This window comes from Nyctibius grandis, chromosome 1 (genome assembly GCF_013368605.1).
Source record: "Nyctibius grandis isolate bNycGra1 chromosome 1, bNycGra1.pri, whole genome shotgun sequence".
Lineage (NCBI taxonomy): Eukaryota > Metazoa > Chordata > Aves > Nyctibiiformes > Nyctibiidae > Nyctibius > Nyctibius grandis.
The window spans coordinates 132,471,973-132,497,628 of NC_090658.1; the positions used below are offsets into that span (position 1 = coordinate 132,471,973).

The 25,656-nt window shown below is 57.0% G+C and overlaps 1 protein-coding gene across 1 annotated transcript; it reads left to right on the plus strand.

Moving 5' to 3' along the window:
* The first annotated feature begins 408 nt into the window (after nucleotides 1-408).
* On the plus strand, nucleotides 409-22,335 carry LOC137661307 (L-gulonolactone oxidase-like). Its single transcript, XM_068396816.1, has 12 exons — nucleotides 409-426; nucleotides 4,413-4,514; nucleotides 5,076-5,201; nucleotides 7,015-7,109; nucleotides 7,941-8,031; nucleotides 9,062-9,247; nucleotides 19,432-19,539; nucleotides 19,973-20,049; nucleotides 20,861-21,010; nucleotides 21,375-21,539; nucleotides 21,792-21,882; nucleotides 22,207-22,335. Exons 1-12 carry the CDS (start codon nucleotides 409-411, stop codon nucleotides 22,333-22,335), a joined length of 1,338 nt encoding a protein of 445 aa, XP_068252917.1.
* Nucleotides 22,336-25,656: the final 3,321 nt, after the last annotated feature.

Below are 25,656 nucleotides of genomic sequence, written 5' to 3' on the forward strand. Positions count from 1 at the left end.
CTGCACCCCATATGTGTACCCTGCACCCCATATGTGCACCCTGAAACCCATATGTGCATCCTGCACCCCAATGCCTACACCCTGCACCCCAATGCCTACACCCTGCACCCTACACCCTGCACCTCGTGTGTGTACCCTGTGCCCCGTGTGTGCACCCTGCGCCCCATGCCTGCACCCTGCACCCCATATGTGCATCCTACACCCCGTGTGTGCGCCCTGCACCACATATGTGCACTCTGCAACCCAATGCCTGCACCCTGCACCCCATATGTGCATCCTACACCCCATGTGTGCACCCTGGAACCCATATGTGCATCCTACACCCTGTGTGTGCATTCTGCACCCCATGTGTGCACCCTGCAACCCAATGCCTGCACCCTGAATCCCATGTGTGCACCCTGCACCCATATGTGCATCCTGCATCCCGTATGTGCACCCTGCAACCCAATGCCTGCACCCTGCAACCCATATGTGCATCCTGCATCCCGTGTGTGCACCCTGCACTCCATATGTGCATCCTGGAACCCATATGTGCACCCTGGAACCCAATGCCTGCACCATGCACCCTACACCCTGCACCCTACACCCTGAACTCCGTGTGTGTACCCTGTGCCCAGTGTGGGCACCCTGCAACCCAATACCTGCACCCTGCACCCCATATGTGCATCCTGCACCCCATGTGGGCACCCTGGAACCCAATGCCTGCACCCTGCACCCCATGTGTGAACCCTGCAGCCCGTACCTGCACCCTGCACCCCGTGTGTGCACTCTGCACCCCATATGTGTACCCTGCACCCCATATGTGCACCCTGCAACCCAATGCCTGCACCCTGCACCCTGTGTGTGCACCCTGCACCCCATTTGTGTACCCTGCACCCCATGCCTGCACCCTGCAACCCGTGTGTGCACCCTGCACCCCATATGTGCATCCTACACCTCATGTGTGTACCCTGCACCCCGTGTGTGTACCCTGTGCCCTGTGTATGCACCCTGCAACCCAATGCCTGCACCCTGCACCCTACACACTGCGTGTGTACGCTGTGCCCCCTGTGTGCACCCTGCACCCCATATCTGCATCCTACACCCCATGTGTGTACCCTGCACCCCATGTGTCCCCAACACGCCCTGCCATGGCAAACCCACCCGCAGCACCCACTGCCATCGCTCCCACGCTCTACTCCCGCTGCTCTCCCGCTCCCCGGGGCAACGCGAGCATCCCCCTCACCCCACACTGTTAATGAACAATCCCTTGGGGTTTTTTTTGGTGGGGGGGAGGTTTCGATAACCTTTGCCCAGCACTGGGACTCGCAGCTGTCAGCTGGGCAGCCCTGGAGGTGTCTGACCCCAACTGCCTGCTCCCCTCGGTGTCTCGCTGGGCTCGAAGGTGTCTGGGGGGATTATTCATTAATTTGCTGCAGTGCAGCCGGGAAAACATCAGCAGGGTTTTGGGATGGGCAGGAGGTCAAGGGGCTTCCATGGCAGATGGGAAGACCCAGGGGAAAAGCTGCTGTGAGGTCCTTCACAGACTCCTGCTCTGTAATTAAGAAGCAATTTTCCCCCCTGGTTCGGGATTGTGCTGCAAATTTTGGGGCTCCGAGAGCATCCCGTGGTGATGTGAGGCAGCAGCGGTCCCCTGCCCGCTCGGGGCTCGCTGTGGTGATCCCAAAGGTCACCTTGATGGCGTTAGTCAGCTCAGAAAAAATCGTTATCATCATCCCTCCTTAATGAGGGCCGGGAGGGTTCGCTTATCGCCAGAGCGCAGCCCTGGAGCTCCGGCAAATCCCCGCTCCTCGACGTCCTTCACATGGGACCCATCACCCACCCCCCCAGCTCCTGGTGGGACGGGGAGCGAGCGTGGGGTGCGAGGCAGGGAGCAAAGACCCCCAGTTTTCCCCGTGGCCACTTGCTGCCTGAACACCCCCCCGTGCACCCACCGCCAGCTCCCCCAAACCTTTTCCCTGTCCCCCACTTTCCCTGGTGCAAAGGCTGCAGGTTCAGAGGACCCACTCCAAGGCAAGGACCCACAAAAGGGGAACGACTTCTCCCCCAAACCCTCTGAAGCATCTTCTCCCCAAACCCTCTGAAGCATCTTCACCCCCAAACCCTCTGAAGCAGCTTCTCCCCAAACCCTCCAAAGCATCTTCTCCCCCAAACCCTCCGAAGCAGCTTCTCCCCAAACCCTCTGAAGCAGCTTCTCCCCCAAACCCTCTGATCAGCTTCTCCCCTAAACCCTCTGAAGCATCTTCTCCCCTAAACTCTCTGAAGCATCTTCACCCCAAAACCCTCTGAAGCATCTTCTCCCCCAAACCCTCTGAAGCAGCTTCTCCCCCAAACCCTCCAAAACATCTTCTCCCCCAAACCCTCTGAATCATCTTCTCCCCAAAACCCTCTGAAGCATCTTCTCCCCCAAACCCCCTGAAGCATCTTCCCCCCCAAACCCTCTGAAGCAGCTTCTCCACAAAACCCTCTGAGGCATCTTCTCCCCCAAACCATCAGAGCTCACAGCATCCCTGGAGGATGCAGGACCCCAGGTTCAAACCCCTGCCCCGATCCTGCTCTGCCAGCTGGGACCAAAGGGCTCAGCCCCTCTCCTCCCCCAGGGAACCAGGCAAAGCCCAAGGGAAGGGCTGTTACTCATTATCCTTCCAGCCTGCAGAGAAGCTCCTTGTTGACTCACAGCTCAGGAACAAGCTCTACCAGCCTTGGTCCGGCCAGGATCACCCCTCATCCCCAGCGCCGGAGCTGCCAGAGTCCCGCTCGCTCCAGCAGCATCTCCAGGAGAGAGGCTGGTGGGATGGTGAGGAAAAGCCAAGAGGGGAATTTGCCAGGTTTTGGGGTGGGAAGGGTGGTCCAGGCAGCGTGGAGCCGTGGTTGGGGCTGGTGGAGACCATATGGTTGGGTATTTTTTACTACCTTTGATATGGATTTAATAACCAACATCGCTGTGATGGAGCAGGCTGCCCAGGGCAGTGGTGGAGTCCCCATCCCTGGGGGGATTTAAAAGCCATGTAGATGTGGTGCTGAGGGCCATGGGTTAGTGGTGGCCTTGGCAGTGCTGGGTTAAGGGTTGGACTCGATGGTCTTAAAGGTCCTTTCCAACCAAAATGATTCCATGATTCTGTGATGGTAAATAGGAAAGGTGGCTCGGAAAGGGGGGAGGGAAGGAAAGCCAACAGATTCCCCGGATAAATCAGGTCAGGACTGTTCTCTAACCCACAAACTTCTCATTTTCCTCAATTTTGTTCTTTTGGGTGTTTATTTTTCATTTTTACTCTCCCTCCTCCCCTGGCTCACAGACCAGCTCCAGGTTTTAACTGGCGTGGGGGATGTGGGGGATGCTGCAGGGCAACCCCACCTCCTCCTCGCCCCCAGGGCTCCCTGCTGCTATCTGGGCTATCTACAATAGCTTCCTGATGGCCCTGGCTCCAGGCAGCGTCACCTCCCTGGGCCATCCAGTGTCCCTGCGCAGCCCAGCCCCTAAAAGCAGCCTGGGGAGGGGGCTGGGGTGGTGGGAGAAGGGGGTGGCAGGGGGGAGGGATGCTGCAGACACCCCTGGGAGAGCCCCTTCTGCACCCCGGGAGAAGTTTAGCCAGTTTTGGGGTCTGCTCTTTGGATGGGAGCTGAAGGCATCAGAGGGAGGGGGAGAAGGAAAATGAGGGGAGGGCAGAGGAGGGAGCCTGGGTGGGAAGGTGGAAGGCAGAGGGTTTGCTGGTGGAGAGGAGGCTGGAGGGAAGGGGAGGAAGGAGACCCGCAGGAGGTGGCAAAGGAATAAATTATCCCCTGCAGCCAAGGTGGGACACCTTGGTGGGGCAGCATGTTGGATCCAGCCCTGCCTGGGGCAGAGGGAATCAGCATCTTCTCTGAGGCTTAATGCTCAACCCCACTGAGGTCCTTCCCTGCCCAAGCCCCAGCTGGTCTGGCCATGGCCACGGAATCACAGAATCAACCAGGTTGGCAGAGCCCTCTGGGCTCATCGAGTCCAACCATTGCCCTGACACCACCATGGCAACTAGACCAGGGCACTAAGTGCCATGTCCAGGCTTTTCTTAAACCCCCCCAGAGATGGTGACTCCACCACCTCCCTGGGCAGCCCCTTCCAATGGCTAATGACCCTTGCTGAGAAGAAATGCTTCCTAATGTCCAACCTGACCCTCCCCTGGTGAAGCTTGAGGCTGTGTCCTCTTGTCTTCTCCCCACTGACTGCAAAGGGAGCCTGGGCTGACTTGCTCACATGGAGACATCTCCGCTCTAGGTACTCAAGGGGTTGAGAGGAACCTCTCTGTCCATAAATAATTAATCCTTTTGGAAACCTGGCTCTGGTACAGGTGTCTTGGCAGACGAAGGATGGACTGTGTGGAAAAACAGGGGAGACACTTGCTTTCTTCTGCTTCAGCTCTTGTTTTTTGGTCCAGGTTCACGGCCAAGGAGGAGTCAAGTTCCAGAACTGGGCCAAGACCTATGGCTCCTCTCCGGAGCTGTACTTCCAGCCCACCTCAGTGGAGGAGATCCGGGAGGTAAGGAGGGTGCTTCCAGGAGACAACTTGTTTGAAATGAAGAGGAGGAAAGGCCAGGAAGGGCTGTGATGCTCCATCACGTTCAGTCAGAGAGGTCACAGATGGTGACAGCATGAGTCCTTCCCTCAATCCCAGGAGATGGCCCATCCTACTGAACTGCAGATGTGTAGAACATCCAAAAGATGCAGAAAACTGGCATGCCTGGCACCAGTTGGACACTCTTCTCTGGGTGTCAGCATCTGGCATCCTTCTGGGGTCCCCTGCCTGCCTCAGCTGCCATGCTGAGGGGTGGGAGTCCTGTGTCGCTTTTGTCACCCTAAAGATACCTCTGTCACCCTAGGGTGTCTCAGGTGGGCATCACCTCTTTTGGGATCATAGAATCATAGAATGGTTTGGTTGGAAGGAACCTTTAAAGGTCATCTAAGGTCACCCCTAAGGATGATCCCATGGGCTGTCTTAGGAGGTGTCTGGGCTCCAGGGGTGGCTTTAACCCCTGATGTTGTTATCCAAGTGAAGGTGGTGTCAATGATGGGTGCTCAGGGTCACCTGTTGTCTCTGCAGATCCTCGATATGGCCAGGCAGAGGAACAAGAGGGTGAAGGTGGTGGGGGGCGGCCACTCTCCTTCGGACATCGCCTGCACCGATGACTTCATGATCCAGATGGGGAAGATGAACAGGGTCCTCAAGGTGAGACTGGCTTCTGGGAGGTGGCGTGGTGGCCCTGAAATGTGGTGGCCCTGAAACGTGGTGGCACCCCTGTCCGTTCAGCCACAGAGGGCTGGGAGACCAACACTGCCATACCCAGGATGAGAGATGAAGGGATGGAGAGGCTTTCCCCTCCTCACAGCCAGGAGTTTTCCCAAATCAGACCCTGAAATGCTGGTGCAAGCCTGGGCAATGCACATTTGCAGAGTCAGAATCAGAATCAGTGAGGTTGGAAGAGCCCTCTGGGACCATCGAGTCCAACCATTGCCCTGACACCACCATGGCAACTAGACCAGGGCACTAAGTGCCATGGCCAGTCTTTCCTTAAACCCCTCCAGAGATGGTGACTCCCCCACCTCCCTGGGCAGCCCCTTCCAATGGCTAATGACCCTTGCTGAGAAGAAATGCTTCCTAATGTCCAACCTGACCCTCCCCTGGCCAAGCTTGAGGCTGTGTCCTCTTGTCCTATCACTGGCTGCCTGGGAGAAGAGGCCGACTCCCACTGCGCTACAACCTCCCTTCAGGTAGTTGCAGACTGCACTAAGGTCACCTCTGAGCCTCCTCTTCTCCAGGCTAAACACCCCCAGCTCCCTCAGCCATTCCTCGTAGGTCCTCATCATGGCATGGTCTGCTGGATGGGGAGGAGGCACCTGGTAGGATCACCTTTTGTGGCTCACTCGATGGGAGCTTGCAAAGGTGCCTTGGGCACAGCAGCCTGGCCACCTGGATGTCCGTGGTCTGTTGTTTGTGTGTGTGAAGATGAAAAAACCCTGACTCAAGCAGCATATTCGGAGAGCTGGATCATTCCTGGTAATTAACAGCAATAATTAATTAAGGAACAGCTCCCTCCATGACAGCTCTGTCTACCAGAAGTGGGATGAATATCTCCTCGGGGTAATGAGCTGTCCTTCTACTCGGAGCTGGCTGGAGCTCGCTGAGCAAAGCAGGAGGGCAGAGCTGAAGGTAGAGCTTTGCCGGGGAGTGTCTTCTCCCTGGCATTGACCAATGTCTGGGAGAAGTTATGGGAGAGGTTACACACCCCTGAGACTGGGGAGAGCAGAGGGGAGAGGTGTCTGGACCGGGGGCAGGAACCAATGGCACCATTGGGTCAGACAAGGTTTGGTTTGGGTGAAGATGGGGCCCCCAACAGAAGGACACAGAGCTGTTGGAGTGAGTCCAGAGGAGGCCACGGAGATGCTCAGGGGGCTGGAGCCCCTCTGCTCTGGAGACAGGCTGAGAGAGCTGGGGCTGTTCAGCCTGGAGAAGAGAAGGCTCCGGGGAGACCTTCTAGCACCTTCCAGTGCCTGAAGGGGCTACAGGAAAGCGGGAGAGGGGCTTTTGACAAGGGCCTGGAGTGACAGGACGAGGGGGAACGGTTTTAAACTGAAAGAGGGGAGATTGAGATGAGATGTGAGGAAGAAATTCTTTGCTGTGAGGGTGGTGAGACCCTGGCCCAGGTTGCCCAGAGAAGCTGTGGCTGCCCCCTCCCTGGCAGTGTTCAAGGCCAGGTTGGATGGGGCTGGGAGCAACCTGGTCTGGTGGAAGGTGTCCCTGCCCGTGGCAGGGGGTTGGAACTGGATGGGCTTTAAGGTCCCTCCCAACCCAAACCAGTCTGTGATTCTATGAAGATCTGAGAGAGGTGGCAGCTCAGGATGGAGCAAGGCCCTCATGGTACGTGGCTCTCCCATATAGACATTAACGACTGCATTGGTAAGAGCAGAGGTGTTTTCCATGGGGTGTTTCTCCTCTGAGCTGTGTGACCTTCCCCTCTCCCCTCACATCCCGTCCTTTGCAGGTGGACAAGGAGAAGCAGCAAGTGACGGTGGAAGGTGGGATTTTCCTCTCGGATCTGAACGTTGAGCTGAGCAAGCAAGGGCTGGCCCTGGCCAAGTGAGTGGGACACGTGCGTCGGGCCGTCCCTGGGTGTCCACCCATGTGTCCACCCTTGGCCGAGATCAAGTGCTGGGACATGGCAAAACGGGGTTGTTTGAAGAGTTGTTACTGCAGAATAGGGGTGTTTACTTCAGGATCTGCTCTTCCACCAGAGTCCTGCAGACTGCAGGTCAACCCTCTCCACGATGGAGTAGCTGATCCTGCCTCAGAGCAGGAGGTTGGGCAAGGGGAGCCTTTCACAGAACCACAGAATCAATGAGGTTGGAAGAGCCCTCTGGGATCATTGAGTCCAACCATTGCCCTGACACCACCATGGCAACTAGACCAGGGCACTAAGTGCCATGTCCAGCCTTTTCTTAAACCCCTCCAGAGATGGTGACTCCACCACCTCCCTGGGCAGCCCCTTCCAATGGCTAATGCCCCTTGCTGAGAAGAAATGCTTCCTCATGTCCAACCTGACCCTCCCCTGGCCAAGCTTGAGGCTGTGTCCTCTTGTCCTAGCGCTGGTTGCCTGGGAGAAGAGGCCGACTCCCACTGCGCTACACCCTCCCTTCAGGTAGTTGTAGACTGCACTAAGGTCACCTCGGAGCCTCCTCTTCTCCAGGCTAAACACCCCCAGCTCCCTCAGCCGTTCCTCGGAGGTCAAAACCCACCTGATTCTACCCTGAAGGGTGGAAAACCCTGCTCGTTGGGGCAGCGGGTAGGTCCTGGGGGTCTCCATGCCTGCACATGGGTTCAGCACACAGCGTTATGCCTGGCCTGGTGGGCTGTGCCCCACGCTGTGTCCCACATGCTCAGGTCCTCACCAGTCCCTTCGTCTGCCCCCAGCTTAGGAGCTGTTTCTGAGGTGACGGCAGCCGGTGTGATCGGGACGGGGACACACAACACCGGGATCAAGCACGGCATCCTCCCCACCCAGGTGAGACACGAGTCGGGAGCATCTCCATGTGCAGACATCAGCATCTTGAGGGCTTCAGGGGAGATATCCCATCCCCTGGTCTAGGTCTGATATGCCCAGCCCTGGGGTGAGGAAGGAGGGTAAGGACGCAGGAGGGATTCTGCTCCCCGGGGATGGGGCTGCTATGGGGCACCCCCAAGTCCTCTCCTCATCTGCCAAACAAAACATGATCCAGCCCAGAACTCCTCTGGCCCTGGGCTTTATGGTCTTACCATCGAACGAATAAGCTCTGCACCAAAGGGAAAGCAGTTCTTCTTGTACTGGAGACCCTCAAAACCAAACCTCTGCAGGGCCCAGGTCTATTTTTAACTAGACAGTGATGAGAATCCTCCACTCCCAGCTCAGACCCTGTACAACCATTCCACCAATGGTTATGGAGAAGTGAAGTCACTTGGGGGAGTTTCACTTCTTTATTTCATGGCTTTTCCCAGCTCCCCCCAGGGAGAGAATCACAGAATCCATGAGGTTGGGAGAGCCCTCTGGGATCATCGAGTCCAACCATTGCCCTGACACCACCACGTCAACTAGACCAGTGCACTAAGTGCCATGTCGAGCCTTTCCTTAAACCCCTCCAGAGATGGTGACTCCACCACCTCCCTGGGCAGCCCCTTCCAATGGCTAATGACCCTTGCTGAGAAGAAATGCTTCCTCATGTCCAACCTGACCCTCCCCTGGCAAAGCTTGAGGCTGTGTCCTCTTGTCCTAGCGCTGGTTGCCTGGGAGAAGAGGCCGACTCCCACTTCACTACAACCTCCCTTCAGGTAGTTGTAGACTGCAAGTTGTAGAAGGATCCTTTTAGGTCACTACATCAAAGGTGGCAGGAGAGGAGCTGGTGGAGCCAAGCTCAGCAGAAAGCACCCCGTGATGCGGGTTGTGGTGTGGGGGTCTCCCTGCTCACCCCCCAGCGGGAAGGTTTGGGGTGGATGGAGGGTCTTGGCATTGAGATGGGCCACGTTGAATGCTGGCTGATGCTTCGCTCCCCTCTGGGCAGGTCGTAGCGCTCTCACTGCTGACAGCCTCGGGGGAGATCCTGGAGTGCTCCGAGTCCATCAACGCGGACATCTTCCAGGCTGCCCGCCTGCACCTCGGCTGCCTGGGCGTCGTGCTCACCGTCACCTTCCAGTGCGTGCCCCAGTTCCACCTGCACGAGGTGGCCTTCCCCTCCACCCTCACCCAGGTACGGCGTGGGCGATGCTTTCAAAGCTTCCTTGGGGACAAGCAAAGTTCTTGGGGACAAGCAAAGTTCTTGGTAAGGTGGCACGCTCAGGGGTGTGAAGGTGATGTGGGACTTCCCATCCTTCATCATTGCCATGATCGCTCACCCCTGGGCTGCTCCCAGGCTCCTCTTTTAAAACTAGTCCAGAGTGATGCAGATTTATCCAGCCCAACAATCAAATAGCTGATTGTCCTGCCCCAGACCACCCTCCACGCAGCCCCGGAGCAGCTCAGAGCTGCAGGAGAAGGCTGGTGGCTTCCAGTGTCCTCAGGAACCTGCCAAAGACTTTCTGTGCTCACCTTGGGCTGCGGAGAGTGACCCTGAGCTGGGACATGGCTGTGTCCTTCAGAGACACCCTCTGGGTCCTGGCAGGGGAGACGGGACCACCGTGCTGCGGGAGGCTGGGGTGGGAGGGCTGCCTGCCTGCTCTCCTGGGCATGATCCCAGCCTGGAGAGGCTGTGTTGGCATGGGGTACACTGCAAACCTGAGAGCCAGGGGAGCAGAGGGCTCCTGGTCACCAGAGACCTCCTGGCCAGGCTCGTGTTGGCTGGCAGGAGCTATGTGCCACCAGTGGGACTGAGGCAGGGGAGAGGAGGGTGAAATCCCAAGCACAAACCCAGGCTGGGCGGAGAATGGATGGAGAGCAGCCCTGAGGAGAAGGACTTGGGGGTGATGGGTGACGAGAAGCTCACCATGAGCCGGCAACGTGCGCTGGCAGCCCAGAAAGCCACCCGTGTCCTGGGCTGCATCCCCAGCAGCGTGGCCAGCAGGGCGAGGGAGGGGATTCTGCCCCTCTGCTCCGCTCTCGTGAGACCCCCCCTGCAGTGCTGCGTCCAGCTCTGGGCCCCAACAGAAGGACACGGAGCTGTTGGGGCGAGTCCAGAGGAGGCCACGGAGATGCTCCGAGGGCTGGAGCCCCTCTGCTCTGGAGACAGGCTGAGAGAGCTGGGGCTGTTCAGCCTGGAGAAGAGAAGGCTCCGGGGAGACCTTCTAGCACCTTCCAGTACCTGAAGGGGCTACAGGAAAGCTGGAGGGGGGCTTTTTACAAGGGCATGGAGTGACAGGACGAGGGGGAACAGTTTTAAACCGAAAGAGGGGAGATTGAGATGAGATGTGAGGAAGAAATTCTTTGCTGTGAGGGTGGTGAGAGCCTGGCCCAGGTTGCCCAGAGAAGCTGTGGCTGCCCCCTCCCTGGCAGTGTTCAAGGCCAGGTTGGATGGGGCTGGGAGCAACCTGGGCTGGTGGAAGGTGTCCCTGCCTGTGGCAGGGGGTTGGAACTGGATGGGCTTTAAGGTCCCTTCCAACCCAAACCTGTCTGTGATTCTGTGATTCTATGAAAATGCTTCTGCTTCTCTTCTTGGTTTCACCTCCGCTTCAGATTTGGGGCTGGCAAGGTGCTGGCCCACTGGAAGGACAACCAGTGCCCTCTTTAGGGAAAAGGCTGGACTATGAGTCCCTTGTCAGTGTCCTCATGTCCTGGCATCTCTGTGGCATCATCCACACATCCCAGCATCAACTGTTCCCTGCCTGACCCATCCCAGAGGTGACAGCAGTCGAACCCTCTCCTCCAGCTGTGGTCTACCCCTTGCGTACAACCCCATGGGTGTTAACCGTGAGCAACGCCTGAGCCCCGCTGCGGGCAGGGACATGGGAGGGGAAGAGCAGCCTCAGGGGTGGGAAGTTCCATGTGAATATGAGGAGGAACTTCTTCACTGTGAGGGTGGCAGAGCCCTGGCACAGGCTGCCCAGGGAGGGGGGGAGTCTCCTTCTCTGGAGATATTCAAACCCACCTGGACACGACCCTGTGCAACGTGCTGTGGGTGACCCTGCTTGGGCAGGGGTTGGGCTGGGTGATCTGCAGAGGTGCCTTCCCACCCCAGCCAGGCTGGGTGATGTGATGGGGAGCTGCTCAGGGCTTGGACACATGCCTGGGCTGTGCCATGCCTGCAGCCCCACCGCAGCCAGGATGGAGGTTTGCCCGTAGCCATCAGCCTCCTCTTCCCCGGGCTGCCTCCGAGCTGCTGCAGGGCTGAGCACGGCGAGTCCGGTGCGATTGAGTTAGAGATGCTGAAGGAGCCTGCAGGCATCAGCGCTTGCTTCTGGCCGTGGGAAATGTCACCATGGGACACGTCACCGTGAGCTGGATCAGCCAACACCTCCGCTCCGTTTAACCCGGCGTTCGCAGGCGCCGGCAGGTCAGCGGAGATCTGGTAACTCCGGGCACGCATGACTAAGCCTAATGCAGATTTAATGTCCCAGCTGGAGAAAATTGCCCTTGCTGGAAATCCTGGGCTGGTTTGATGCGCTGATGTGCTGTCTGGACCAAGCAGGAACAGGGAGAAGACGGTGCCTGTGCTGAGCCAGCATCCCTGGGGACAGGCTGGGTCCCACGAGCCCTGCGCTCGCCGGGGAAGTGCCATCTCCCATCTCGCTGCCTCCCGCTGCTCGCTTTTTCCAGCGACAGATGGGGCACTTAAAATAGTCCATGAGCATCTTGTGCTTCTGATAATAACCTGGTCCTTCCTTCTGACCTCATAGCAGCCTTCCAGCACTTCAAGGGGCTACAGGAAAGCGGGAGAGGGGCTTTGTACAAGGGCATGGAGTGACAGGACGAGGGGGAACGGTTTTAAACTGCAAGAGGGGAGATTGAGATGAGATCTGAGGAAGAAATTCTTGGCTGTGAGGGTGGTGAGACACTGGCCCAGGTTGCCCAGAGCAGCTGTGGCTGCCCCCTCCCTGGCAGTGTTCAAGGGCAGGTTGGATGGGGCTTGGAGCAACCTGGTCTGGTGGAAGGTGTCCCTGCCCGTGGCAGGGGGTTGGAACTGGATGGGCCTTAAGGTCCCTCCCAACCCAAACCAGTCTGTGATTCTGTGATTCTATGATTGTGTGTGAGGTCTGGGTATGTTTTGGGATGGGGCTCTCCATCTCCCAGCATGAAGGTTGGGTTTAACTCTTTTTCTTGAGCTGAACTTGGGACCAGCCGTGCTGGGGATGAGGAGTGTGATGGGTGACACGTTTCAAGGGCCAGAGTGAACAAATCCCTGACCAGGATCCAACCCCAGAGCTGCATTTGGGTCGTGTGATGGAAAACTCCCTTTAAACCATTTGTCACGTTGCTACTGGCCTTCTCTGTCTCCATCTTGCCGAAGGTCCTGATCTTGGTGTATGGCACTAGTGACTGGCCCTTGTGGGACAACCCCAAGGCAGGTGGCTGTCTGAGGAGGGTCTCTGACCTGCTCTTTCATAGATCATGATCTTGCATGACTCTGGAGACTTCACATGCTGTCTCCTCCTCTTCTGCTGTCCCATCATCTGTTCTCTCCATGTTGTCCCCTCTTTGTGGCCACGTCCCTCCTGAAGACCACACCTTTCATGTAGCCCATGAAAGGGTGCTTGATTAGCCATGGAGAGCATGAGAAGTTTAGGTCTTTGTTCAGGACAGGGCTGAGGCACTGGGGACAGTGTCCTGGGACACTGGCACAGGGGTGCTCAGTGCTGGAGAGCAGTTTCCTCCAGCTCAGCTTTCCATCCCCAGCAGGAACCAGGCTGAACCAGGCTGATTTCCCTCGAAAGAAGCTTGAAATGCCCTTTTCTGGGGCAGTGCATCTCCTGGGCTTTACGAGCTTGGGTCTCCACGTGGCTCTGTGGTTAATGGTGGGTGTGATCCGGTTCCCTCAGTGTTTTGAAGGCCCTGTGGGCATTTCTACAGAGCGATTTGAAGGAATTCTTCCTCCTGGGAACACATCAAAACCGACTTTCCCTCTCTCTGCCGTTATATAAACTCCTTTTAACTGCTGGATGCGTTTCCTTGGAGCCCTCCCACCCTCACGGTGCTGGGAAGGCGGATGGAGTGAGCTGTTCCATCGGATGCTCAGCCCCTCCATGGCTGGGACAGCCTGGCACAGCTGCCCTGTCAGGATGTGACCTACTGCCTTGAGCTGAGCGATCATCCAGCTTGTCCCAGGCCTCTGGCTCCGGATCGTCGCTGGAGGCTGCAGCATTGCACAGGTTAAAGCCTACAGAGAAGGGGCCACCTGCAAGTTGAAAGACCTGGTGACCTTCTAAACGTTGTGTGGACTCACTGCATTCACCTGAAGGAGTTAGATTTCTGGATGGGGAAACTGAGGCATGAAGTCTACCAGGAGGAAGAAACCAGTGGTGGTGGAAAGGAGCCTCTCCATGAGCTTGGATCTGCTTCAACCACTGATCATTGTCCTCCTGTGAGGTCTGACATCCCCATTGGTGCATCCTCAGCAGCATCCTCATCCATTGTCTCATTTGGGTCTCACAGGTCCAGTTCCAGCCCACGCTAACGACAGCACAAGCCTTCGTTCACTTGGGCTCATGAAAAATAAATAATCCTTGGACAAGAGCAGCAAAATCTGTTGCAGGATTGATCAGAGCTGCAGCACGAGTAAAGCTCTGAGAAACGCTGTCCTTAATTTTTTAAGGACTGAATTATTCAGGGGCCCGTTGGGGTGGCTCGAACACCACCACGAATGTGAATTTAAGGAATTTTTTGCAGTATTTTCTTCGTAAGCCCTGATCCGAACCAACCCAGCGCTCCTTGTGCCGTGCCGTGGGCGGCTGGGCGGACCGGGGAGGGGGACAGAGAGGTCGGGGAACGCTACCCAGGAACAGCTGAGGGAGCTGGGGGTGTTCAGCCTGGAGAAGAGGAGGCTCAGAGGTGACCTTAGTGCAGTCTGCAACTACCTGAAGGGAGGTTGTAGCAGAGTGGGAGTCGGCCTCTTCTCCCAGGCAACCAGCGCTAGGACAAGAGGACACAGCCTCAAGCTTGGCCAGGGGAGGGTCAGGTTGGACATTAGGAAGCATTTCTTCTCAGCAAGGGTCATTAGCCATTGGAAGGGGCTGCCCAGGGAGGTGGTGGAGTCCCCATCTCTGGAGGGGTTTAAGAAAAGCCTGGACATGGCACTTAGTGCCCTGGTCTAGTTGCCATGGTGGTGTCAGGGCAATGGTTGGACTCGATGATCCCAGAGGGCTCTGCCAACCTGGTTGATTCTGTGGTTCTGTGTCCAGCAGCGTGTCCTCCTGCCCACTGTCACCCCCCTAAGAGCAGCTGCACCTCAGCAGTCAAGAGCTGGAGCACCTCAGGGTCTTATTTTTCCTGGGAGGTGGGAAGGGAAGACAGAGGAATAAGGGAAACCCGCCAAGATGTTTCTCCAGGGTGCCCTCCCAGCCTGCCCAGTGGGTTCATTACCAGTGTTCCTAGTTGCAGAGGTGTTGAGTTTGTGTTTAATGGCTCAGGGGTATCTTATGCCTGTGAGTTGCCTATTTGTTTCCTGAGCTGCCACTTCCCCAGTGTCCTGCAGCAGGGAGTTCCCTGCTCTAAATGCATTTAAATGCAACAGAAGAAGGACACGGAGCTGTTGGAGCGAGTCCAGAGGAGGCCACGGAGATGCTCAGAGGGCTGGAGCCCCTCTGCTCTGGAGACAGGCTGAGAGAGCTGGGGCTGTTCAGCCTGGAGAAGAGAAGGCTCCGGGGAGACCTTCTAGCACCTTCCAGTGCCTGAAGGGGCTACAGGAAAGCGGGAGAGGGGCTTTTTACAAGGGCATGGAGTGACAGGACGAGGGGGAACGGTTTTAAACTGAAAGAGGGGAGATTGAGATGAGATGTGAGGAAGAAATTCTTTGCTGTGAGGGTGGTGAGAGCCTGGCCCAGGTTGCCCAGAGCAGCTGTGGCTGCCCCCTCCCTGGCAGTGTTCAAGGCCAGGTTGGATGGGGCTGGGAGCAACCTGGTCTGGTGGAAGGTGTCCCTGCCCGTGGCAGGGGGTTGGAGCTGGATGGGCTTTAAGGTCCCTTCCAACCCAAACCAGTCTGTGAGTCTATTCTATGATTCTATGTTTAAATGTGGTGGGAGCCTGCCAGCTCCTTACAGCTTGGTGCTCACCCACCCTGCCAGGCTCCTCCAACCCTCACCGCATCCTCTGGCACCTTTCCTCAGCCAAATTGCTACGCTGAGAGTTGTTTTACACCTGCTAAGCTGCCTTTAAGCTCACGTGCAGAATAGCCCTGCGATCCTGAGCAGGGCAGGGAGCCCAGGCTGAGCTTTACCCTGCCCGGGCTACGCCCCCTGCACAGCTCAGCCCGTCTTTCCCCATCCCTCGGGGCTGTCAGGAGGGTGCAATGAGAATGCACTCTATAAATATTAATGCCATTATCAATTCTCCGTCGTTGCTGCTCCTCGCTTGCTTCCAGAGCTCCGGCTTTCATGTCGAGCAGCCCAGCGAGGCGGAAGAGAATAATGGCAAGGGAGCAGGTTGCTTGAAATATTTAAGCCTGAGTTATCTAAGACGTTGCAAATAATATATGTGTCAGCGAAGCCGGGCTTGGATTTGTGGTTATGTAAGGTCTGCACGCTCGCTTCGCTGGCCTCGTGATTGTCTTTATCACTGGGACAAACTCAACCGCTCCAGCTGCTGGTGGTGACCAGGGACAAGGCGTGGGACCAAGAGGGTTTGTTGCTGAAGTCACCGGAGAGAGCTGCAGAGCATCCCTGGGTGGTGCTGGGGAGTCAGGCTCCCCTTGTCCCACACCTGCTGGGAAGCTGGTGAGGATGGGTCAGGCAACCAGCGATAGGACAAGAGGACACAGCCTCAAGCTTGGCCAGGAGAGGGTCAGGTTGGACATGAGGAAGCATTTCTTCTCAGCAAGGGTCATTAGCCATTGGAAGGGGCTGCCCAGGGAGGTGGTGGAGTCACCATCTCTGGAGGGGTTGAAGAAAAGCCTGGCCATGGCACTTAGTGCCCTGGTCTAGTTGCCATGGTGGTGTCAGGGCAATGGTTGGACTCGATGATCCCAGAGGGCTCTGCCAACCTCATTGATTCTGGGATTCTGTGATTCTGTGGGTCAGACGTAGATACAAAACTTCTTCCTGTGATCTTTGCAGCTTTGGGGCTTCCTGAGCTGGAGGTGGTTTGTATAGGCTGCCCAGGGCAGTGGTGGAGTCACCGTCCCTGGAGGGATTTAAAAGCCGTGTAGATGTGGTGCTGAGGGACATGGGTTAGTGGTGGCCTTGGCAGTGCTGGGTTAACGGTTGGACTCGATGATCTTCAAGGTCCTTTCCAACCCAAAAGGTTCTGTGATTCTGTATGTAATAAGGCAACGAGTTTCTCTTCTAGGGAGGCCTCTGAGCTGCTTCTGAACCTGTGCAAACTTTCAGCCACCTGCACACTTGCACATCCTAGCGACCTGGGGCGTGGAGAAGTGCTTCCTCTGCTCTGGCTCTGAGTCCACCACTTGCTACCCCAAACTCTAACCCCAACCATCTGAGGGATGTTCCAGGCACCTGGGATGGGTCCCTCAAGCCCAACTTCTCCAAGACCACCCAATGCCTAAACCCCCTCTCTATTGCTGGGCCTGACCTCGTCCCTCTTAGCCAGAAATGTTGGTTTTGGCCTCAGTGCATGGAAGTGACTCTTCCAGCCAGGGCTCAGACGCTGTCCCCTGATGCGGTGGGACCCTGCCAGGCACAAGGGGAGGCTGAGCACCCACCTCCTCTCCCACCATGAGAGCTCCCCACACTCCCTAACTCCCCTTCACTGCTCTGACGGACCTGTGGGACGTGTGCTAGTGACTTCTTGTGCTTCATCCTCCACAGCACCCTGGCCACATCTGCCCCTTGCCCCATCCTTGTCCTTTCCCTGAGGACACCCTGGAGTTCCAACCCCCCTGCCACGGGCAGGGACACCTTCCACCACACCAGGTTGCTCCCAGCCCCATCCAACCTGCCCTTGAACACTGCCAGGGAGGGGGCAGCCATAGCTGCTCTGGGCAACCTGGGCCAGGGTCTCACCACCCTCACAGCAAAGAATTTCTTCCTCAGATCTCATCTCAATCTCCCCTCTTGCAGTTTAAAACCGTTCCCCCTCGTTCTGTCACTCCATGCCCTTGTCAAAAGCCCCTCTCCCGCTTTCCTGTAGCCCCTTCAGGCACTGGAAGGTGCTAGAAGGTCTCCCCGCAGCCTTCTCTTCTCCAGGCTGAACAGCCCCAGCTCTCTCAGCCTGTCTCCAGAGCAGAGGGGCTCCAGCCCTCTGAGCATCTCCGTGGCCTCCTCTGGACTCGCTCCAACAGCTCCAAAGCTGTTTATGAAGCAAAGGGATTTGTTCTGGGCTCCTGGGAGGGAAGCAAAGACGAGCAAAATCCCCCTCCCCATGTCTCTACACGCTCCACGGTCATCTCCATTGTGTGTGTGTTGGCCACGTTACAGCGACAAGATTTCCACCGCCTGAAATCCACCTCCAAGCGCGGCGCTCAGCCAGCAGGCAACGTCCCCAAGGACTCCAGCAGCCGGCTCGCTCACTGCCTTCAGCTCTGTCATTATCCTACAAAGTCGTGGGCTTATTTCCTTCAGAGCGACGTTCCTCTATCACGAGGATCAAAAGCGCACATTGGAGAGGTCGCCCCGAAAGCAATTTGCTGCTGGCAGATGAACAGGCGCTGGCAGGATCACCTTGGGGAAGCTGCGTCCTTCTTCTCCCCACTTGTTTTAGCTGCTCGATGCCGTTTGTTCCCAAACCAGACCGATGAACACGCGGGGTCGTGGCTTTTGCCCTGCTCCTGCTTGCACAATCGTTAACTGTTCATAGAACCACAGACTGGTTTGGGTTGGGAGGGACCTTAAAGCCCATCCAGTTCCAACCCCCTGCCACAGGCAGGGACACCTTCCACCAGACCAGGTTGCTCCCAGCCCCATCCAACCTGGCCTTGAACACTGCCAGGGAGGGGGCAGCCACAGCTTCTCTGGGCAACCTGGGCCAGGGTCCCACCACCCTCACAGCAAAGAATTTCTTCCTCAGATCTCATCTCAATCTCTCCTCTGTCAGTTTAAAACCGTTCCCCCTCGTCCTGTCACTCCATGCCCTTGTAAAAAGCCCCTCTCCCGCTTTCCTGTAGCCCCTTCAGGTACTGGAAGGTGCTAGAAGGTCTCCCCGGAGCCTTCTCTTCTCCAGGCTGAACAGCCCCAGCTCTCTCAGCCTGTCTCCAGAGCAGAGGGGCTCCAGCCCTCTGAGCATCTCCGTGGCCTCCTCTGGACTCGCCCCAACAGCTCCGTGTCCTTCTTCTGTTGGGACCCCCTTCTGTTTTCAACAGAAGAACTTCTCTGGCCAGGAAATAGGCAGGTTTGGGAACGTCTTAGAGAGACTTTGTGGCTTTTTGAGAGCTGCAAATGTGAAGATGAAGACAACAACATTAAGCATTAATTCTACTAGTTACAAAAATACACTGTTTGTCTTCCCGTCCTCCCTGGCATTATGGCATTGCGACCCCACAAAGATCCTCTCCTTATATCAGGGTCACAGCAAGATCACAGCATCACAGCCTGGTTGGGGTTGGAAGGCACCTCTGGAGATCATCCAGCCCAACCCCTTCCAAAGCAGGGTCACCCAGAGCACGTTGCACAGGGTCGTGTCCAGGCGGGTTTGAATATCTCCAGAGAAGGAGACTCCCCCCTCCCTGGGCAGCCTGTTCCGGATGCTCAGTGCTAAAGCAGCCCAGCCTGGTCATTAACAGCTCATTAAGACAAATAACTCAGCTGGAAAGGAGCAGCTCCACTGTGACCTTCCTGGGCTTACATCTGTGAGTCATTGCACCTTCTCCTGGGGTCAAGCAAACTCATGGAAGTAAAGCTATGGGAGATATCTGCAGGAGGAGCAGGGGGTGGTTGGAGAGGCTGTTTGCATGAGGGAGAGGTGCTGGCCCAGCCGAGCCCTGGGACAGGACCCTGGTGGCCCCGGGAACAGGCTGGGTATGTCATGGGGCTGCTGTCACACTCTTGAGCCCCATCACCTGCGTTGTCCTGCCTGTCCCCTGCCCGCTCAGGCTCCCTGTGCCTCGCTGTCCGTGGGAGCTGCCTTTCCTAGAGCTCTTCAGCCATGGCTGAGGCAGAGGAGATGATGGGCATGCTTGGTTCCCTTGCCCAGATGTCGGGTCCATGGTCTCTGTTAGCCACTTGGTGCTTGGGGGGGCTGTAGTGACCTCCCTCAAACCCAAGCTTCTGCAGATGGACTCCTTGGACCTTCCCTGGCTTTCCTGAGGGTCCTCCAAGGTGCCTCCAAGCCCTGCCCCCAGGATCCCTGCTCCACAGGAGGGGACAGTCACTGACCATCCCATTTCTCTGGTTGTTGCAGGTCCTCGATCACCTTGATGACCACCTGCAGAGATCCCAATACTTCCGATTCCTGTGGTTCCCTCACAGTGAGAACGTCAGCGTCATCTACCAGGACCCCACCAACAAGGCAGGTCCCACCAGGCTCCATGTAGGAAGGGCCTGTGCACAAAGCTGGGTGCCCTTCCAGAGCTGATGTTTTAGGATGGGCTTGAAGTTCAGGGGCTGCTGGGGGGGGGCTGATCAGGGGAAGAGCATTTTGGGGCTGGGCTGGACTCTGCTCGTGCTCCACGGTCTGGAGATCCTGGGACACAGATGCAGCTGGGGCAGTCCAAGCTCTCAGCATCCTCATGACAAAGCCTGGTCTCTTTCTGGGGCTGGATGTGACCCTCTTTCATCACGGGAGAGAGATCTGGGGAGTCCTGGGGTGTCCTTCTCCAAACCCCTGCTCCCAGCTTAGTGATGGCCCAGGGCTGTGCTCCCATCTTCATGCCAGGTGGCAAGAAAGCTGCAAACCCTGCTAGTCCCTAATGACCATCATCTTCCTCTGCTTGGCTCTGCAGCCCCCCTTTTCCTCCGCCAGCTGGCTGTGGGATTACGCTGTTGGCTATTATTTGCTGGAGTTCCTGCTCTGGATCAGGTAGGAGCATTTTCATGGGGACAAGTGGCCTTGGGTAGGTTTGTCCAGGGCTGGCCTCATGCAGATCTGTTCTCTGCATCTCCACATTGAAACCTTTGCTGCTGCTTTGCTGGGAGTCCCTGGGAAGGTGGCACGGGAGGGCTTTGAAGCCCATCCCTGGGGAAGGAGACCCTTGTTCTCCTCCAAGCAAGCTCCTGTGCAGGAGGAGCGGGTTGGGATGGATGTCTGGAGCTGCAGTGCCCTCTCGTGTGCACGGAGATGGAGCAGCGTGCAGGTCTGCAGCAGCAAAGGAGCTTCTTGGAGGATGGTGTTGGCTGCAAGCGTGTCCTGAGCCCCAGGCTGGAGAGAGGAGATCCAGCAAGGCCGTGGAGGCTGGGCTGGGAATCAGGACCCCAGGCTGGACTCCATGAAGAGGGGCTGTGGTCACTTAGGACTCTGCTAAGGGGTCCACCCTGTCCCCAGTAGGTCCCCCAGTGCCAGGATGCCCAGTGTGCAGCCACTGAGGTCTCAAAGGGGAGGGAAGGTGATGACAGAGCATCCCTCTTCTGTCTTGCAGAAAGAGGAGGAGGAGGGAGCTGAGGGCAAGAGTGTAAGGTCCAAGATCAGGTGGGGTGAGCACAGGTGAGCTCCTGGCAGGGCTGCAGGTCCCCATGGAGCTTTGCTACTTCACTTACAGCCCCTTGAGAGGGCACCCCCTTGCCCAGCATCCCCAGGCTGTGGCTTGTGGTTTCACAGCTCACAGCCTGCCGTTGGCAAACCCCTGGGCAGCAGCTCCGGGGTCAGATCTCACCTCCTGCTCTCTCCCCTGCAGCACTTTTGTGCCCAGCTTGGTGTCCTGGATCAACCGCTTCTTCTTCTGGCTCCTCTTCAGCTCCCGGGTGGAGAACGTTGCCATCAGCTACAAGATCTTCAACTATGAGTGTCGCTTCAAGCAGCACGTTCAGGACTGGGCCATCCCCATGTAAGCGGCTCTGCAGACCCTCCCTGTCCATCCCAAACCACGTGCCACCCCCTACGTGTGCTCTGCCCCAGCCCAGGCTGCCTGGAGCAGGAGCAAAGCCATGGAGAAAGGGACCTGACTAGGAGGCACCTTTCTTACCTTAGCATGGGGACCCTTCTTCATCCCTGTCCTGGGGTACCAAATCCACCCCACCCCACGTCTTGGGGCTTTGTGAGCCCACAGGGTTGTGCTGGGACACGCCAAGACGTTCCCTGAATCAGCACGGGGCCAGGGATGGAGCTGTGGGGATGGGGGCTTCAAACCTGACCAGAGCTGGTTGTGGCCACGCTGGCATTAACTGGGGCTGGGGGCTTCCCCTGGGCAGTGAGAAGACGAAGGAAGCCTTGCTGGAGCTGAAAGCCGCCTTGGAGAACAACCCCAAGATGGTGGCTCACTACCCGGTGGAGGTACGCTTCGCTCGGGGGGACGAGATCTGGCTGAGCCCCTGCTTCCAGCGAGACAGCTGCTACATGAACATCATCATGTACAGGTGAGCCACGGCTCCCTAGAGCCACCCACCTCTGTTTCTTGAGGGTGTTGTCCTACGTGAGGGTCCACTGGCCACGTGCTGGTGGCATGCTGGTTCCCAGAGGGTTTCCACCACCCAGTGATGGTCAAAGAGCCCGTGATGGGTCCCTGGGGTTGCCCTTCTCCTCCGGTGGAGGGTTTCTCGGGGAGGTTTCCTGGGTGTGCAAATCCCCCCCAGCCCTTGCTAACGCCCCTCTTGCCTGACCCACCCCAGGCCCTACGGGAAGAACGTCCCTCGTCTCAACTACTGGCTGACCTACGAGGGGATCATGAAGAAGCACGGTGGGAGACCACACTGGGCAAAGGTACGACGGCCCCGCTCCTCTGGGAGGAGAGGGTCTGCAGAAGGGGGTCCCTTCCCCTTCTCCATCGTGGCTCCTCATGGGAGGGGGGGTTTGCAGTGCAGTGGGGGTCAGAGAAGGGCCCGCACATCAGGCTGGTCCCAGAGGGAGATGGGTGCCTCAAGGAGAAGATGTTCTGTTTGCTACCCACCCTGGGCATGTAGATAAGGGGATGGAGGTCCCACCACTTCTGCAGGGGCTTCCCACAGCACGTGGTGGTGGGGGTTCAGGGCCAGTGACACGTCCCCCAGCAATGGGCAGCCCCCCAGGACACTTTCTCTCCTGTAGGCCCACAGCTGCACCCGGAAGGACTTTGAGAAGATGTACCCAGCCTTCCCCAAATTCTGCTCCGTCCGGGAGAAGCTGGACCCCACAGGGATCTTCCTGAACACCTACCTGGAGAAGGTGTTTTACTGATGGGGGCAACGCGGGGGATAGAGGAACAATCAGCCACCAGCCCCAGTTCTTGTGACACCCCACAGCTCATGGTCCTCTGTGGTCCCGAGGTGCTGCACCCCCAGCTCTGCCCTCATCTGTCGTGACAGCAGGCAGCAAGGACTGGCCCCACGGGCTCCCATCTCGATGCTAACGAGGCTTCGTGGTGCCTGGGAATCTCTCCTGGAAACCAGCAGCTCAGGGGGGACCATGTCCCTGCCCCTCTGAGACCTGCAGACCCCAAGTGCCTCCTGTCCAAGCCAACATCTCAATAAAGACCTTTCTTAGAGCAGACCTTGTCTGAGCCTCTGCTTTCAGCCAGGGCACGTGTCTGACAGAGGTGCACAGCCCTGGGGACCAGGGAAGGGGCTTGGTGTCCCTGTCCAGCCCCTCTGCAGGGGTCAGGGCTGGGCATGGAGACCAGAGCCCATTGACCAGCCTGGGGCTGGTGCCATCCAGGTCTTCAAGCTCACAGAATCACAGAATCAATGAGGTTGGAAGAGCCCTCTGGGATCATCGAGTCCAACCATTGCCCTGACACCACCATGGCAACTAGACCAGGGCACTAAGTGCCATGGCCAGGCTTTTCTTAAACCCCTCCAGAGATGGGGACTCCACCACCTCCCTGGGCAGCCCCTTCCAATGGCTAATGACCCTTGCTGAGAAGAAATGCTTCCTAATGGCCAACCTGACCCTCCCCTGGCCAAGCTTGAGGCTGTGTCCTCTTGTCCTATCGCTGGTTGCCCGGGAGAAGAGGCCGACTCCCACTGCGCTACAACCTCCCTTCGGGTAGTTGTAGACTGCACTAAGGTCACCTCTGAGCCTCCTCTTCTCCAGGCTAAACACCCCCAGGTCCCTCAGCCATTCCTCGTGTTGGTGTAAGGGAAGCCATGCATGGGCAGACGGGCTCTGTCCTCTCCCAGGTGGGACTGCATCTACCCCACGCAGCCAAAACCCACAGGAGATGCTCCTCAGGATCCAGCGGGGTGATGCTCATGCTCCTGTCCCTCCTCTCCTACAAACCATCCCTGCTAGACCAACCTGAATGTTGCTGGCCTTGCATTGCCAAGAGATGGGGAAGGGGACATGGGTTTCTTGAGAAGAGCAGCAGGATTCCTCAGGATGGTCAGGACAGACGGACAGCAAGTCGACAACGCTTTTAGAGAGACACCATCCCAGCACCATGCAGCCTCCCTGCCCTGCAGGGTCGTGTAGGAAGTGAGTGCAAGATTGTGTGGAAGAGAGTGACACTTATCCCCAAGACTTGTGACACTGGTTGGTTTGACCCTCTCCCACCCACTCCTGCCATGGTTTCCCTGTGTGTCCTCTATGTCCACCCTCTATTATCTACCAGCAGTCCTGGTTAACTGGAGAAGTTCCAGTGGACTGGAAATTAGCAAATGTAACACCCATCTACAAGAAGGGTCGTAAGGATGATTCAGGGAACTATAGGCCTGTCAGTCTGACCTCGGTGCCAGGCAAGGTGATGGAACAGATCATCCTGTGTCCAGTGTCCAGTTGTGGGCCCCGCACTTCAAGAAAGATGTTGAGGTGTTGGAGCGAGTCCAGAGGAGGGCGACCAAGCTGGTGAAGGGTCTGGAGGGTCTGACCTCCGAGGAACGGCTGAGGGAGCTGGGGGTGTTTAGCCTGGAGAAGAGGAGGCTCAGAGGTGACCTTAGTGCAGTCTACAACTACCTGAAGGGAGGTTGTAGTGGAGTGGGAGTCGGCCTCTTCTCCCAGGCAACCAGCGCTAGGACAAGAGGACACAGCCTCAAGCTTGGCCAGGGGAGGTTCAGGTTGGACATTAGGAAGCATTTCTTCTCAGCAAGGGTCATTAGCCATTGGAAGGGGCTGCCCAGGGAGGTGGTGGAGTCACCATCTCTGGAGGGGTTTAAGAAAAGCCTGGCCATGGCACTTAGTGCCCTGGTCTAGTTGCCATGGTGGTGTCAGGGCAATGGTTGGACTCGATGAGCCCAGAGGGCTCTGCCAACCTCATTGATTCTGGGATTCTGTGAACTCAGAGAGATTTCTGAAGCCCAAAGTAGATCATGCTCAAATACAGAAAGTTAACTGCCTGTTTTACTCTAATTCTTGTAAACTACAGATTTTTTTTGCAGAATTAGTTCATCGTTATTTATTTATCTTTGAAGGACATCCTTCACATCTCCTTCAGCATCCTAAACTAACAAGCTCACGAATTCGTGACTGCCTCCCTCTCCCATCAGTAGGTGGCATACTCAGAAAATGAAAAAGTTAAAAACACAGAATCCAGAAGTCACTCGTGTTTCCTTTAGGAAGACACCTTAATTACTTAATTAGTTAATTCTGAAAATGGGCTGCTGGGCCAGTTAGCCAAGCCTAAGCAGGAAAGTGTCCTGGAGATGGGTCACCTCCAACGCTGCAGCATAAAGCACTGCATTTTCCTCTCCCAAACCACACTACTGGCCCTCCTCCCCAGGGCATCTTGGCTCTGGATCTCAGTCTGACAGTTGCAAATTGGAATTGGAAAGAGAAATGTTGGAAAAAGCTCAGGAGAGCGTGAGAACACACTTCAAGAACCTGAAGGTAAGTTGTGCACCTTCTTGTTCCTTGGGGACCTCTCCACAGCCATGGGCAGCGTTTGGGGAAGAGGACAAGGTCTCAACAAAGGATCTGGTGAACACGTGTGTGGTAAGGTGAAGGCATGTCCTTGCGAGATGTTGGCATCAGGAGGGTCTCTCGTGCACTCAGCCTCGCCTTTTCCACGTGGGACCAACTCAACAGCGAGCTGCCAGGTCAGGCCCTGGTGCACCAGCCTGGGCGTGTGAGCAACCCCAGGTCCTGCATCCCTGTTTGGGAGGTAGGGCAGGGAAGGGCAGCAGGACAACAGGACTCCCCCCGCTGTGGCACTGCCCAAAAGCTGCCCACTCTCATGCAAGTCACAAAAGCAGCGTGGCCAGCAGGGTGAGGGAGGGGATTCTACCCCTCTGCTCCGCTCTCGGGAGACCCCCCCTGCAGTGCTGCGTCCAGCTCTTGGACCCCCAACAGGAGAAGGACACGGAGCTGTTGGAGCGAGTCCAGAGGAGGCCACGAAGATGATGGGAGGGCTGGAGCCCCTCTGCTCTGGAGACAGGCTGAGAGAGCTGGGGCTGTTCAGCCTGGAGAAGAGAAGGCTCCGGGGAGACCTTCTAGCACCTTCCAGTGCCTGCAGGGGCTACAGGAAAGCGGGAGAGGGGCTTTTTACAAGGGCATGGAGTGACAGGACGAGGGGGGATGGTTTTAAACTGAAAGAGGGGAGATTGAGATGAGATGTGAGGAAGAAAT